The following is a 17,598-nucleotide window of genomic DNA, read 5'->3' on the forward strand; positions in this document are numbered from 1 at the left end:
AGCACCTGGCACATAGTAGGTGCTGAATACGTTTGTCAACTTCCTGAAGGCAATGGATTCCCAGAGAATCATTTTGGGTATAGTACAAGTCACTATGAGACTCATTAATTTTTAAAAAGCATCCTGAGAAAAAGAAAGTGGTCATGATTTTTACTAGACTGTAGGTTCCTTTATTACAGGGACCAGGTCTTATGTAAACTCAATGTATCCCTGTGGGCAGCATTCCCCACATCTAGCTGTGCTCTGCACATAGTAGGTGCTTAACAACGTTTTGAATTTTCTTGGAGCATTTTGTCTGGATCTTTCCTTTGCCCTTTTTATTTCCTTACCTTGCATATTTTCCAAGTACATTCAGCAAGCTTTTATGAAGTTCCTACCATGTGCCAGGCATCGTGCTAGCTTCTAGTGATAAAGATTAAAAAAACAAAACAAAACCCACAAAAGATCCCTTTAGAAAATAATTTTACTTGTGTCTCCCTCTCTGTCCTCTTACTATATACTGCAAGCAATTCGAGGGCCGGTGAATGTGTCACTTTTTTTTCTCTTTGACTCCCCAGAGTCGTGCACATAGTAGGTGCCTAATATAGGTCTTGAACGGTAAAAAAAAACCAGGGGAAGGAATTCGTGAACAATGTAGACGGAACAAAAGAAGTGGGAGAGGACGGGAAATCCCACCAGACGCAATTAGGCAGGTTTGCTTCAGCAAACGTTATCAATATTCGTGGGCATTTCCGGCCTCAAGTTCAAGGCGGGCGCCCGAAGCGCTCAGAGCCGAGGCACGCTCGGACCCGAATTCCACGTTAGCGCGGGGCGGTCGGTTATTTGAATAGACCAATGGGAAGGGCGGCTCAGGAGCAGGCCGCCCTCAGCCAATCCCCTGCAAGAAGTTTGAGACTGTGAGCCAATAAGGAGGAGCGGAAGGCGGGCCCGTGGGCCGGAGGAGAGGCTGAGGGTGATTACAAAGATGGCGACTGAGTCGAACAGCGACGGGGAGTTGCAATATCAGGGACAGAAGAGACGGTGAGTGAGGTTCCTGAGACGACCCTCCCCCGGAGCCCGAGTCGCGGGGTGGAGGCTGCTGCTGCCTCGGGGCCCGGCGCCGGCGCCACGGGAGGGTTTTTCTTTCTCCCTCCAGCCGGAATCTGCGGAGGCGGCGCGTCCGTAGTAACGGCGGCTCGCTGGGGCGGTAGGTGGGCAGCGGCCGGGGCGCGGCTCGGCCCTGCTGGGCGCACACCCTGCCCTCTGCGCACGCGCCCTACGTTGACCCCTCCGCTCCTCCTCATCCTCAGGCTTCTGGGCTGCGGGTGTCTTTTTAGCCTCTTCCCTGGCGACTCTCATCTCTTCTCCTCCCCCCACTCCATCTCCCGCGACGATCTCATTGGCTTCCGTGGATTTCATTTGCATATCGACGAAATTGATGCTCTGATGGCTAGAGCCAGCGCTAGCCTCTGTCCTGAGCTCCAGCCTCGCATCACCAGCTGTCTGCCGGCCAGTTCCAGCTGGATGGCGTCTCAAAGTCACGTCCTAAACAGAGCTCAGTATTTTGCGGGACCCCCGCCCCTCAATAAATCTTCCTCTCCTGGCTTCCCTGTTAATGTCGGGGGTACCACCATCCTCCCAGTCACTCAGGCTTGCAAACTAGACTGTCATCCTGGGATCTTTACTCCCACTGCCCCAATATCCAGTCTGTCCAGTAATCTTTTCTGTCCTCACCGCGTCTCTGCACTGCTGCTGCCCCGGGTCAGGCGCTGTCACCCTCCTCAGCCCTCACGTGGGGCTCCTGGCCTCAGGGGGGGTTCCCACTCCAGGAGTCTACACCCAGCTGCCAGAGGGATTTTCCCACAGTGGAGGAGGTCTGACCCCATGGCCTTGAGAGTCCGTTACCTGCAGTGGCCCAGAGGCGCCCAGCATCAAATAGAAAATTCTGTATTTGGCTTTTAAAGTCAAGGAGCATTCATTAAGCACCAGGCACTGTGCTAAACACCAGAGATACAAAGAAAATCTCTCTTCTCCAGGAACTCATAGTCTGATGAGTGAGGCAATCTGCAAACAAGTAAAGATTCAACTACACACAGGCACGCACACACACACACTCCTTCCCTCCCTCTAGGTGCCTTACAGGAGGCATTAGTTCTATTGTAGGTACTTATCTGTGAACATGTTGTATCCTCCTAATAGAACGTAAACTCACTGAGGGCAGGAATTGAAGTTTTACTTTTGTATTGTTTACACCAGTGCCATTTATAGAACTTGGTATATTATAGACACTTTATTGCTTGTTGGTTGCTTGATTCATTGAGGTCACAATGAGCGGTTTCTGTGAAGATTAGGTTGGGTGCAGCAGATTTTTCACCAGAGATGGGAATTTTAGAGTTTAAGATCTTCGCCAGGATAAGCAAACACAATACAGAGCAGAATTTGCTGTGACATAGGCTTGTCTTGGACTTTATCCCAGGTATTTCTAGAGAGTAGAGAGGACGAAGTTAAGGAAATGTCTAATTACGAAGTCTTCAATGATGTGACTCGGCCTGTTGTCACATGGTCACGTTGTTTTCACCCCTACCATAGGGATTACAGAATCTCCTGATGGTGACGTTTGGTTTGTGAGATAATTAAATCCAGTAATTACTTTTTTGGTAGTGATGAGTGTGTTGAGATTATTACTTATTTTTTAAAATACCTAGATGAAATAGTGACTGATGACAACAGTGGTTGGAGGTGTTGGTTTATATTTCCATCTGTAGGGGTTTTTAGCCTAGTGTGCTTTTAGAATACCAAGCGGTAACCTTTGTACCTTTTACTATCCGCACATGGTCTAGTGAGAAGTACATTGGACCGTAAGTCAGGAGGCCTGTGCTGGAGCTCCATCTCTGGTGCTAACAGGCCACATGAGCTTCTCTTGGTCTCAGTTTCCTCAGGACAAAATGGGGGTAATAATACTTGCATTACCTATTCACTGGGTTGTTCTGAGGAAAGCATTTTGTAAACTGTTAAATACCATATAATGTGAGCTATCGTTGTTAGTGCTGTCTACATTTGGCTCCTTTGGTTCATCTTCATTTATCCTCCTTTCTGTACCTCTTATTTTGGTCTGAGCAGGCCTTCTTTAATCCATAATTTACAATCAGGTTTTGTTCCAAAAATTTATCTCTAGATTGTCTAGAGGGCAGCTAGGTGGGGAAGTGGATAGGGCACTGGGCTTGGAGTCAGGAAGACTCATCTTCTTTGAGTTCAAATCTGGCCTCAGACACTGATTAGCAGTGTGACCCTGGGCAAGTCACTTAACCCTGTTTGCCTCAGTTTCCTCATCTGTAAAATGAGCTGGAGAAGGAAATGGCGAACCACTCCAGTATCTCTGCCAAGAAAACCCTAAATGGGATCAGGAAGAATCAGACACGACTGAACAGCGACAACAGATTGTTTAGAAGCCAGAATTTGTTTTTCCAATAAAAACACCACTATAAATGGTGGCTAGGTTCTCAGTTTAGCTTCAGAAGTCTATTTATTTTATATAGTTGCTGAAATATTTTCCATTAGAGGAAGCAGTTAAAGAAAAATGGCCTGAAGATGCTAAAGAGGTGATGGAAGATGGGGGTGGAGGGCTGGTTGCGGTAGTTCCACACTTTCTTACTCCTCTGTGAAGCTTTCTTGATTCCACATTTCCTGCTCCAACCCCTCTCAGAGCCGGAAGTGATCTCTTCCTCATCTGTTCTCTTGGCAGCACTTTATATTGCTACTATAAATTTATCACATGATCCTATTTATCCACATACTTTGTTTAATTGATATTTTCTTTTTCTTACATCTGTCGTAATTGCCTCTATCTCTTCTTTGGTTAAGAATAACGTCTCCTACCCATAGCTGTGAGAGGTATATGATCCATTTCTCTTCTAATTGTTTTTATAACCTGATCATTAATATTAACATCATCTATCCATTTAGGATGAATTGTGGAGTGTGGTGTGAGGAGGTGTTAGTCTAAGCCTAATTTCTGCCGTACTACTTACCAGTTTTCCCAGCAGTTTTTACCAAATAGGGAGTATTTCCCCAGATAATTTATGCTTTTTACTTTATCGAACACCGGATTATTGAATTCTCTGCTTCTGAGTCTTTGTTGTCTATTCTGTGCAATTGATCCATTTCTCTGCCCTTTAGCCTACCAGATGGTTTCGATAACTGCTGCTTTATATTAGAGGTCTGGAAGTGCTGTTATGCCTTTGTCCTTACTTTTTTTCATCATTTCCCTTGATATTCTAGATCTTTTGTTTTTCCGAATGAATTTTGTTGTTATTTTATCAAGTTCTGTTATGTATCTACTTGGTAATTTGATTGGCATAGCATTAAAAGTATAAATTAATTTTGGTAATATTGTCATTTTTGTTTTATTGGCACGGCCTAGCCATGAGCATTGAATATTGCTTCAGCTATTTAAGTTTTCTTTCTTTCTTTAAAGAGCATTTTGCAATTGAATCTATACAAGTCTTTTTTACCCTTTGGGAGGTTGATCCCCCAACATTTTATGCATATTGTAGTTATTTGGAATAGGACTTCCCCTCTATTATTGCTTCTTGTGTTTTGTTATTATGTAGAAATGCTGTTGATTTTTGAGGATTTACTTGATAGCCTGCAGCTTTGCTGAAGTTATTGTCTCAGTTAGTATCCTCGAAGATTCCCTAGGATTTTCCAAATAAACTACCATACATCATCAGCAGAGATAATTTTAACTGCTTTCTACTTATACATATCTAATGTATGTCTATACTGTGTTGTAAGGTTCCAAAGGGTGGTGAGCTTTAGATTTAGAAAGGGAAACATTGATTAAATGTTCATTCCTGGTTTCATTAAGAGCAGGTCATGCCAAACTTACCATTTCCTTTTTAGGGAATTTTTTAGTTAGTTTTTATTTATTCATTTATCTGTTTGTTTATTTATTTGATTTTTTAGTTAGCTTCTTAGCTTCTAAGGAAGCTTTTTTTAATATCAAGGCTAAGTCTGTCTCTGCAACTTATACTTACTGTTTCTAGATCTGCTTTCTGGGGCCACACAGGACAATTCTATCTGTCTTCCATATGACCATCCTTCAAATTGTTGAAAACAAGTGTCATGTTTTCCGTACATCTTGTCTTCTCTGGGCCAAACATCTTTAGTTCATTCAGTTGGTCCTTATAGAGTCTGATTTAAGGTCTTTCCTTCCTAGTTGTCCCTTTTTTGGGGCACTCTCTGTAAATGTCCTTCCTAGAATGTGTCTAGAACTTATCAATATTCTGGTGTGGTCTGGCTAGGACAGAGTGAAATGGAATCATCACCTCTCTCACGTATGTATGGTGACTACCAGATAACACCATTGACTTACTGAGTTCTCTTCAAGTATTTCTAAGGCTTTCAAGCACAGGAACTAGACTTACTCTGCTTGCCCCAGAGAACAGAAGTTGGAGCAATTGATAGCAATTGCCTCTAGGCAGATTTGGGTTCGATGTAAGGAAAAACTTCTTAACCCACTCTACATTTTCTGGGGGAGGTAGTTGGCTTACTATCACTATAATAGTTCTTTAAGATATGGAGGATGAACACGAAACAGATGATGGAGAGAAGATTCCTCTTTAGGTACAGTTTGCAATAGATTATCTCTAAGACCTTTCCAAATATGAGATTTTGTGGTAGAAAAAGTGAAAGTACCCCAGCATGATCTCCCTGAGAAAAAAAAAGAGGTTTTGAGAGGGCTGGCTAGCTTCTCACCCTGGCCACCAGGTGGGGCAAGTAACCCAGAACTACTGGTTGATGAGGCTATAAAATAGTCCAAGTTTTCGAGTCTATTAGTATGGGATGGGGTAAATTGCTGTCTGTAACTTGGAAAATCCTCTCATCTGTGTATACCCAGAAAGTATATCTACTTTCTGGCAAAATGGGAAGACTTATGCAAACCTATTGGTACTTAATTACTCATCATTCATCTCCAGCGTGTATAATACTTCACTGGGTGCCATGAATGAATTCAGGGAAGATTTTTTTTTTGCTTCCTCTTCATTATGGAGTGCATCTGGGAGATATTTATCTTGCAGCGAGTGGACTCCAGCCAGCAACTTTAGATTCTGGCACAGGGTAGTGACACGTAGGCAAATTTGATTTTATTTCCAAAGTGTTATAGAAAAGCTTTCTTTTCCCAGGGTGGGTAGGTGATTGGGGTGATAAGAGTCTTTAATTGTTCTTACAGATGTTTTATTTATACTCTGCCAAGCCACAAAGATAAATAATGTGATTAGAATTAGTGGGGTAAGCCAGGAATTTTCTGCATTAGTCAAGTACATCGTGTAGTGCAGTTAGGTCATCTAGCTATTACTTTGTGTCTTCACTATTATCCTGAGAAATTGAACACATCTTTTTGTGATTGTTAGGAAAATGCTTCAATCTAGGTCTTTCTAGGGCCCTTAAATAGGTATAACATAAAAATTCAGTTAGAAATTGTTAGTGCTACCGTATAGGCACCTGGAGCTTGGAAAAATGATTCTGTTTGGTTAAAGTATCCTTTTCTAGGCAGTATATATTTTAGGAATGTATAACTATATGTTCTAGGTTACCCTGGTTTAGGTTCTCATTACCTCTCACCTCTACTCTTGTAATAGCCTATTAATTGATCTTCTTTCTTCAAGGCTTTCCCCATTCTATCCTTCTCATATTTGCCAAGGTGATTTTCCTAAAGCGTGAGTCCATCCATGTCAGTTCCCTACTTGCTAAATTCCAGTCCCTGTTATTTCTGGGATCAAATAAAAACTTTTCTTTGGTGGTTTAAGACTTTTACAAGGTGGCCTCAAGCTATCTTTTCAGCCTTATTACACATTCTTCTCCTTCACACATTCTCTGTTCCAGTCTAACCGGTCTTTGTACTTTTCACATACAGTAGTCCCTCCATCTCCTGTCTCCCTGCCCTTGGATTAGGTGTCCCTCACATCTGGAAGGCACTGCTTCCTCATCTCATCCTTGTAGAATCCCTAGTTTCCTTCAGGGCTCATTTCAAGTGCTGCCTTCTTTATGAAGCCCTTTCTAGTCTACCCAGTTCCCCCCATTATCTTGTATCAATTTTGCATATGTTGTGCATGTATATATGTGTGCAGTCTAAGCTAGACTGTACATTCCTCAAAGGCAAGAACTGTTCCACCTTGTCTCTGTCCCCAGTGCCTAGAGCCATGCCTCCTGAATAGTTAAAGCTTAATAAACATTGTTGATTGGTTGATTGACAGCATCCTGGGGAACTCTAGTATTCTATGAAAAGGGAATAGGGATTCTGAGACAATTTCAATGCTAAGGAGCCACCTACAGGGAATCCTTCTTTTCAATTTAGCAGAAAAGTTTTCTGAGGTACTGGAGTCTGTGCTATGTCATGATACCTCTTTCCCTGGACTGGACCCCAAATCCCCCCTCAGGCTTACTGGGGTTCTTGTAGCCCAGGATAAAATAGTACCTCCATTGTCATCCAAAGGGAGTCAGGAGCTCCTGTCCACTGGAGTGAGTTGGTAGGGGGATGGTAAACAAAAACAATTGGGACTGAAAACTACTTTATGTCCTGGTTTTTGCTGAAAATTTTTAGGAGAGTAAACACTTTATTTCCAAGTCCAATGGTCTTTTCCCAGCTCTCATTCTTCTTTGCCTTCTTTATGTATTCTTTATAAGTGTTTCTTGAATTGAACATCCGTCCCTCATTATTGTTTGACACTGAACATACTTCTTTAAACTCCTTCCCTTGATCTCTATGACTCATTGTCTTGGTCCTTTTCCTGCCTCCTTGACTTCCTTTACTAGTTTTTTGACTCTTCTTCCTGATGTTTGACTATGGGTGTCTCTCCAAAGTTTAGTTTTTGATCCTCTGTTCTTTTCACTTTATATTTAATCCACTGAGATCAAATATTACTCTGTGAATACTTCCCAGGTCTCATTATCTCTAGCTATAACCCTCTCCCCATAGACTGTTAGAGGTAGAAGAGGCCTTAGAGATGACCGTCTATAGCCCTATCATTTTGTAGATAAGGGAACAGTAAAATTACTTGCCCAAAGTCATTCAGCCTTTTAGTTAGGCAGAGCCAGGATTGGAACCCTGATTTCCTGATTCCTTTTATTCTCATGTTGCTCGTGTCTTCATCATCTCAAGGTCAATAAGAGGGTAGCATGGTGTAAGGGAAAAGAACGAGACTTAGAGCAAGATGACTGAATCTGATGTCTGATCTCAGCTCTGCCATAAACTACCTGTGATTTTGCACAAGTCATTTAATAGCCTTTGTGGCCTTTGTTATTCTTCCCCTGTAAAAGGAGGGACTAGACCAAAATCAGGAGGTTTTCTTCTGGGGTCTGAAGTTTTTTTTCTTTTTTAGAGCTTGTTTAAAAATTAGAAGAGAAGCGTATCATATGTTTTTCACAGCTATGGGTAGGAGATACAGTTTTAATTAAACAAGGAAGAGGCAATTACAAAAGATAAAATAGATAAATTTGATTACATGAAACCGAAAAACTTTTGTATAAACAAAATTATTGTACCTAGAGTAAGAAAGAAAATGGTTGAATGGGAAAAAAATCTTTCTATCAAATTTTTTGATAAGAATTTGGTATATAAGATATATAAACAGTGAACAGATATGTATATATTGATGTATCAATTAATAAACATTTATTAAGTACCTACCAAATTCTAGGCACAGTGCTAAGTGCTATATTTCTATCTCTAGGTCTCTATCTCTATCTGACTAAAAGCCATTCCTAATTAGATAAGTGATAAAGAATATGAAAAACGGTTCTCAGAAGAATCCTAAACTATTAAAAACCACATGAAAGAATACTCCAAATTACTAAGAATAAGAGTAATGCAGATCAAAACAGTTCTGAATTTTGCCTCACTCCCTGAAAATTGGAAAAGATGACAAAAAATGAAAATAGTCAGTGTTAAGAAATTGTGGGAAGATAAGCACATTGTTACTTTGTTGGCAAAGCTGTTAATTAATACAGCCATTTTGGAAAGCAGTTTGGAATTATGCAAATATGATGACTAAAATGATCATACTCTGACTCAGAGATTCCATTTCTAGGCTTAACTCTCCAAGGAAGTCATTGATAAGAATAAAGTATCTCTATACACCAAAGTATTCATAGCAGCACTTTTTCTGATAGCAATAACTTGGAAATCAAAGTAAATGGCCATTGATTGGTGGGGAATGGTTAAGCAAATTGTGGTACATGAATGTAATAAAATATTATTGTGTTACAACAAGTGATGAATATGATTCATACTGAGAAGCATGGAAAGATCTATGTTAATTGATGCAGAGTGAACCACAAAAAAACTAAAAAAAGCATGTCTTCAAAGAAGAACTATAAGAAGATACTGTCACTCCACCCTTTTGCCAGAAATGGAAGGTCCACAAGTTTGGTACATTGCACATATTTTCATACTTTTTTTGATGCATTGATCAGTTTTGCCAGTTTTTTTCTTTTTTTGTCTTTAAAAATGTTATATCAGGTGGCTCTGTGTTGGAGGATGAGGAATGGATGTTACAGAAAATTTTGTTGATGGAAAAAAGACCAAAAAAACTTAATAAAAAAATAAAAACAGCGATACAAGGGTGAAATAGACTGCTTTGGGAGGCAGTGAGTGGGTTCCTTATTGCTGGAAGTCTTCAAGTGAAGATTGGATGACTATTATATTTGTTATAGAGGGCATGTGTTTTTCAGATATGAATTAGCCTAGATGATTATTGAGGTCCATTCAACTTTGAAACTCTTTGATTCTGTGAATGTAAAGTAGTTTCTGTTATTGAAGACCTTTCAATTAAAAAGTCAGCATGGCAACTGAAAAAGCTAGAAAAAGAACAAATTGAAAATCCTCAATTAAATGCCAAATTAAAAATACTGAAAATCAAAGGAGAGATTAATAAAATTGAAATCAAGAAAACTGTTGAATTAATAAATAAAACCAAGAGCTGGTTTTATGAAAAAAACCAATAAAATTGATAAACCTTTGGTCAATTTGATTAAAAAAAAAGAAAATCAAATTACCAGTATCAAAAATGAAAAGGGTGAATTCACCTCCAATGAAGAGGAAGTTAAAACAATAATTAGGAATTATTTTGCCCAATTGTATGCCCATAAATTTGACAACCTCAGGGATATGGATGAATATATACAAAAATATAAATTGCCCAGGTTAACAGAAGAGGAAGTAAAATTCCTAAATAACCCCATCTCAGAAAAAGAAATCAAGCAAGCCATCAATGAACTCCCTAGGAAAAAATCTCCAGGGCCAGATGGTTTTACATGTGAATTTTATCAAACATGTAAAGAAAAATTAATTCCTATACTTTATAGACTATTTGGGAAAATAGGTGAAGAAGGAGTCCTACCAAATTCTTTTTGTGAGACAAATGTGGTACTAATACCCAAACCAGGAAGAGTCAAAACAGAGAAAGAAAATTATAGACCAATTTCCCTAGTGAATATTGATGCAAAAATTTTAAATAAAATATTGGCAAAAAGATTGCAGCAACTTATCATGAGAATTATACACTACAACCAGGTAAGATTTATTCCAGGAATGCAAGGCTGGTTCAATATTAGGAAAACTATCAGCATAATTGAACATATCAACAACAAAACTAGCAGAAACCATATAATCATCTCAATAGATGCAGAAAAAGCCTTTGACAAAATACAACACCCATTCCTATTAAAAACACTAGAAAGCATAGGAATAAATGGAGCCTTCCTTAAAATTATAAATAGCATCTACCTAAAACCATCAGCAAGTATTATTTGTTATGGGGATAAGCTAGATGAATTCCCAATAAGATCAGGGGTGACGCAAGGATGTCCACTATCGCCCCTACTATTCAATTTGGTACTAGAAATGTTAGCTGTAGCAATAAGAGAAGAAAAAGAAACTGAAGGAATTAGAGCAGGCAAAGAAGAAACTAAACTATCACTTTTTGCAGATGATATGATGATTTACTTAGAGAATCCTAGAGAATCAAGTAAAAAACTACTTGAAATAATAAACAACTTTAGCAAAGTTGCAGGATATAAAATAAACCCACATAAATCCTCAGCATTCCTTTACTAACAAAGCCCAACAGCAAGAAATAGAAAGAGAAATTCCATTCAAAGTTACTGTAGACACTATAAAATATTTGGGAGTCTATCTGCCAAGACAAACCTAGGGCCTATATGAACATAATTATGAAACACTCTTCACACTCTTTACATGAATAAAGTCAGATCTAAATAAATGGAAAAATATCAGTTGCTCATGGTTAGGCCAAGCTAATATAATAATAATGATAATTTTACCTAAATTTGTCTATTCAATGCCATACCATTCGAACTACCAAAAAATTATTTTACAGAGCTGGATAAAATAATAGCAAAATTCATTTGGAAGAGCAAGAGGTCTAGAATATCTAGGGAATTAATAAAAAGTAATGCTAGGGAAGGTAGCCTAGCCATACCAGATAATAAACTGTACTATAAAGCAGCAGTCATCAAAACTACCTGGTACTGGCTAAGAAACAGTTGTGGATCAGTGGAATAGGATAGATACGTAAGACGCAGTAGTCAACGACTGTAGCAATCTACTCTTTGGTAAACCCAAAGAATCCAGCTTCTGGGCTAAGAATTCACTATTTCACAAAAACTACTGGGAAAATTGGAAAATGGTAGGGCAGAAACTGGGCATAGACCAATATCTTGCACCATATACCAAAATAAAGTCAAAATGGGTTCATGATTTAGGAATAAAGGCTGATACTATAAGCAGTTTGGGAAAGCAAGGAATAGTTTACTTATCAGATTTATGGAAAAGCAAAGAATTCATGACACAACAAGAGATAGAGATTATTATAAAATGCAAAATGGATAATTTTGATTATGTTAAATTGAAATTTTTGTTTAAAAAAAGCCAATGCACTGAAGATTAGGAGGGAAGCAGAAAATTGGGAGAAAATCTTTACAACTAATGTCTCTGATAAAGGCCTCATCTCTAAAATATACAGGGAACTGAGCCAAATTTATAGGAATACAAGTCATTCCTGAATTGAGAAATGGTCAAAGGATATGAACAGGCATTTTTCAGAGGAAGAAATTAAAGATATCTGTAGGTATATGAAAAAATGCTTGAAATCACTACTGACTAGAGAAATACAAATCAAATCAACTCTTAGGTACCACATCTCCTGTCAGATTGGCTAAAATGACAAAACGGGAAAATGATAAATGCTGGAGAGGATGTGGGAAAATTGGAACATTGTTACATTGCTGGTGGAGTTGTGAACTGATCTAGCCATTCTGGGGAGCAATTTGGAACTATGCTCAAAGGGCTATAAAAATGTTCATACCCTTTGATCCAGCAATACCACTTCCAGGGTTGTATCCCAAAGAGATCACACAAGTGGGAAAAGGACCCATATGTACAAAAATATTCATAGCGGCTCTTTTTGTAGTAGCAAAGAATTGAAAATCAGGGGAATGCCCATCAATTGGGGAATGGCTGAGCTAGTTGTGGTATATGAAGGTAATGGAATACTATTGTGCTATAAGAAATGGGGAAGATATGGACTTTATAATAACCTGGAAAAGCCTACACAATATAATGCTGAGTGAGTGGAGCAGAACCAGGAGAACATTATACACAACCACAACCAGAGAGATATGGATTCTGTGAAGACTAACCCTGATAGATTTGGCTCTTCTCAGCAATTCAATGTTCAAAGACAACTCCAAAGGACTCATGATGGAGAGAGCTATCTACATCCAAAGAAAGAACTATGGAGTCTGCAGATTGAGGCACACTGTATGCTCTCAATTTTTTTCCCTTGGTTTTTTTTTTTTTTTTGTTTTGTTTCTTCTTTCTCATGATTCGTTCCATTGGGCATAATTCTTTACGACTTGACTATTGTGTAAATAAGTTCAATGCGAAGTTATATGTAGAAGATATATTGGATTCCATGCCATCTTGGGGAGTGAGGGGGGAAGAAAATCTGGAACTTAAAATTATGTGGAACTGAGTGTTGTAAACTAAAAATAAAAAATCTTAATTATAAAAAAAAGTCAGCATGGACAAATAGAGGAAAAACATAAAAAATGGATTTGGTCAGTAAGCAATGCAAGAGACAGGCTCATATATAAACAGATACTTAGTAATGATAATATCCTATGTCGAGTAGGGGAGGGAAGAAAATGAAGAAAAAGGGGTGGACATTGGCCATTCTAGAAGTCAATTTGGAACCATGCCCTCAGAGCAGTTAAATTTAATGTACCTCTTGGCTGAGTGGTACTACCAGTAGGTCTATACCTCAAAGAGATCAGAGAAAGAGGAAAAGAGCCTATATCTACAAACATATTTATAGCAGCTCTTTTTTATTATGGCAAAGAATTGGAAGCTGATGGGGTGGGAGTGCCCATCAAGTGGAGAAAGGATGAACAAGTTATAATCTACAAAATGTGATAGAATTCTATTGTCCTGTAAGAAATGATGAAGGGGATAGTTTCAAAGAAACCTGAGAAGACTTGTATGAACTTATGAAAAGTGAAGTGAGCAGAACAATTTATAGAATAATAAAAATATTGTAAAGACAACTCGGAACACGTAGGTGCTCTGATCAATGCAATGTGAGAAACAGAAGGAATTCTGTTTCCACAGGATTAAAACTACTCCCATCTTGGAGTGATAACAGAATGTAAGTCAAAGGTGATTGGTTCTAATCAGAGCTGTGACGTAGCAGAACCAAACTTCTGATCATGTAAAAGGCTAGAAGCCTGTACTCGAGCTTAACAAACTGCTTGAGAGGGAACATATCAAGTAAGAGGACATAAAGTGGGCGATTCAAGAGGTTGCATCTAGCCAATGCAGAGCAAGGGGGGGAAATTCGAATTGGGAACAGCATAAAAAGCGTTGCACTTGTCTGAGCAAGTGTACTTCATTTGGAAGCTACTCATTCACTAGGAATGTAAAATAAAATGAGAACTTTCCTCACTTCACAACAAGTATTGTTCTTTCTAGAGTGAGCATGTGTTTCACAGAAAATACAGAAGAGGCACTGGAGGTTTCAGACTCCAGCCTCTTACAGGTTCACTCTTGATCTGGTCAGACAGGCAGATACCTTAAGAGGGGTTAATAATCAGCTTTATTCTAGTCTAGTCTTCTCAGAATGTTGTTGATAATGGGAAAACCAGCTTCTACATCATTCCCTAATCACCCTTCTCAGCAGGGACAGGTGAGAAGCCCTACACAGCTTGTGTACTCCCCTAAATCCCTTCAAGCCTTGATGGGGGCTGGTCAGGGTACACACAAGGGGGTGAGAAATAAGTGGGAGACAACAAAGAGGTAAGAAGCATAAGTAGCTTTTTCTAGGAGTTTGGCTGGGAAAGAAAGGAAAAACAAAGGGATACAGCTTCCTCCCTGTATGAAGGCTCCTCATAGTGATCTTTCATGGATTACCCCCTTTTCCAATCCTTAAACAGACATGCCCACCAAGGCTACCCCTGGCCTCCTGTGCTTTCTTCCCTGTGGATTCCCCACTCATTGACCAGTGCCCACTTACTTTATAGGGCAACAAACAAAGAAGGCATCTTACCAGCATTAAGCTCACAGGTTAACTTTAGCAATATCGTCATTCTTTGCAAGCGTAGTAAATATCAATTATGTCACCCCTATATCTCACTGCACAGCCTCAGTAGGACTGCCTATCACTGTGATTTTAGTGATTACTATCTAGGATCCTTGGGGCTATTCTGGAAACTAGACATTGCTATGGCCATGTATCCTGAGAAACTGAACTCTAAAAGGATAACAAAATCCTCCTTACATATAGAATGTTTCTCATAGCAATAACCAACCACAATTCTAGAGGACTCATGATACCAACCTCCGATTTTGAAGTAATGGAGTCAGAGTGTGCATTGAGGCCCCCCCTCCCCCAATAACTCGTGTGTGTGTGTGTGTGTGTGTGTGTGTGTGTGTGTGTGTGTGTGATCTATTTTGGATATGTCCAAGGTGAGGCTTTGTTTTGCTTGACTACATATTTGTAATGGGTTTTGTTTTCCATCTTTCTCAATGTGGGAGGAGGAAGCTGGGACAGAGAGAATATGAACCTAAAAACAAAATAAAATTGAATGAAACTTTTTTTTTTTAAAGGGTGGGCATATCTTAATTTTGGCCAACAAATATTTATTAAGTGCCTTCTGTGTGCAAGGCACTGGTGCTAGGTTTGCTCACTTTGGGAAGGAAGGTAATGGGGGAAGAGGAGGCCAGGGGTAGCTTTGGTGGGCATGTCTGTTTAAGGATTGGAAAAGGGGGTAATCCATGAAAGATCACTATGAGGAGCCTTCATACAGGGAGGAAGCTGTATCCCTTTGCTTTTCCTTTCTTTCCCAGCCAAACTCCTAGAGAAAGCTACTTATGCTTCTTACCTCTTTGTCATCTCCCACTTATTTCTCAACCCCTTGCAACATAACTGAAATTGACCTCCCACCCAAAGTTATCACTGGTTTCATATGTAAATTCCTTTTCTCAAGGGTCATTCTTTCTGATTTCTGTGCTGCATTTGATATTATTGATATTCCTCTCCTCCTGGAGACTTTGACCTTTCTGTTTTTGTGAGCCTTCCCTTGCTTGGGTCTCTCCTACCTGTCTGACTGTTCCCTCATTCTCCTTTGCTGAGTTATTATCCATATACCACCTCCAAACTGTGAATGTGCCCAAGCCCCCTTCTCTGTCATCAGTTTCCATGGGTTTAATTATCTCCAGGTGTTTGATGCCAGGTTTTTAATCTTCAGTTCTATTCCCATTAAATTGTAGTAGTCACATAGTGAGCTAAGATTTAGGCCTAAGCTACTTGTAATTATTTTTTTCTTCTTGAAAATTTTTTGATAGCTATATTTTCTAATTTGGAGAAATTTTTATCAGTGATAATGATTTCCATTAATCTCTGTTTACATGGATCATTGGCAAATGGAGTCAATTTGTCCAGCTTTTCATTTCTGTTTTGTTCCTACATGCAGACCAATACCCAGTGCCCAACAAGTGTTGCCTTTCAGGGTCTATAATATGCTCTTGTGTCCTTTAGCATGCTTGGAATTTGTGCAGGCTGTGCTGGGGTAGGGAGACGAGGGTGTCTTTGTCATTGTGAACAAGGAACAAGCTCTTCTCCAGCTCTCTGCTTCACCCAATGCCGCGCCAGAAGCTTTCATCACTCATGTAAGAGATTGATATTCTTTCTTTAAAACACAAACTTTTTATTTAAAATAAAAACATATTGTGGAATAGCAAGTTGTTTTTGGTTAAATGTAGTTATTTTTAAACTCTCTATATCATCTGAGTTAGCAGTCAGCAAATTTTTTTGGTGCAAAAATATTTCTGGGTGCCTAAATGTTTTCCGTAATATCTTTACCTTTTTAAAAAGAGTGTCATTTTGCTTTCTTCGGGAAGAGATCGGTGGGGCTTCAGGATATAGTGCAGATACAAAGGAAGCTTGGCCCTGCTCTTCTACCCTCAGTACCCATTTCCTTCTTCCTTCAGGGTCTGTTCCATGTGTGGAGTGGGTGATAATGCCTGGACTTCCTCTGACCCATGCCTCTTTTTGGGGTTCTGGAAAATAGGAAGGGGAAGGAAGGGAGAGGAAAGAAAAGAAGGAAAGAATAAACCAAACGGATTAACATGGATAGTAAGGGAAAAGTGGGAAAAGAACGTATTTTAGGTACTTGGAACCCCACATATTTTTTCTCTTGTATTTCACTTATCTTTGTGGGCCCATCTGTAGCTATTAACTGCTCACTTAAATTTCTCTATATGCTTCTGGTTGGAGATGGGGAGAGAGACGGTTTTAACTGAGCAACAAGGCAGATCTAATAGTGCTCCTTGTGTTACTAGAAATGACCATTTGCCATAGGTGGCTTAAATTTGGTCTGTTCTTATGAGGGCAAACTGATGCTAACTTTAGAACATTGATAAAGTCATGCTCTGGAGGTGATGATGCTGAATTATAGCTTGTCTCTTGACTATAAATAACTGAAATTAAAAAAAATATAGAAGAAAGCATGTAAATTGTTGGACTCTAGGCAATTGGAGAAAAGTATACTACTTCTATTGACAGAATGTCCCAGTCAGCATCTTAGCATGAAAAGTTAGCTCAGATCTTTTATTTCCTTCATACAGTAACTATATACTCGTAGATTTAGAGGCATCCTTATTTTTATATAAGAAAAATCATCTCTGAATAGAAAGAACAAGGAAGGAGAATATAAAGAATAGTTTTTTATATTTGATTTGGTTTGCATTATGAATGTCTCCCTTGGGTTCCATTGTTATTTTTTAACATTTTTGATTTTTTTTAGCATTGACACCGCTTTCCAATCCAATGCCCTGTCCTCCTCCTTACACCACACCCCCACACCAGCAAAACAAAGCAAAACACTGATTAGGTCTGATGTTGAAGGAAGGCTTCATTTCTTACCCAAAGTCCCCCACTTTTCTACCGAGAGGAGAAAGCTAGCTTTGCTTTCCAGTCCTCTGGAGTCAACTGACTGCTCACTGCACTTCAGTGTTCCTTTTTCTTTCTTTCTTTTTTTTTT

General features: G+C 39.3%; 1 protein-coding gene across 1 annotated transcript in view; it reads left to right on the forward strand.

Annotated features, from left to right (window-relative positions):
- The first annotated feature begins 896 nt into the window (after nt 1–896).
- The window catches only part of ARHGAP19 (Rho GTPase activating protein 19), a 54,784-nt gene continuing 38,082 nt past the window's right edge, over nt 897–17,598 (forward strand). Inside the window, exon 1 of the mRNA XM_036769583.1 lies at nt 897–1,020. Within this exon, the coding sequence (XP_036625478.1) occupies nt 965–1,020 (56 nt within the window). The 5' untranslated portion in view covers nt 897–964. The remainder of the gene's footprint in view (nt 1,021–17,598) is intronic.

The sequence above is a fragment of the Trichosurus vulpecula genome, chromosome 8 (assembly GCF_011100635.1).
Source record: "Trichosurus vulpecula isolate mTriVul1 chromosome 8, mTriVul1.pri, whole genome shotgun sequence".
Taxonomy (NCBI): Eukaryota; Metazoa; Chordata; class Mammalia; order Diprotodontia; family Phalangeridae; genus Trichosurus; species Trichosurus vulpecula.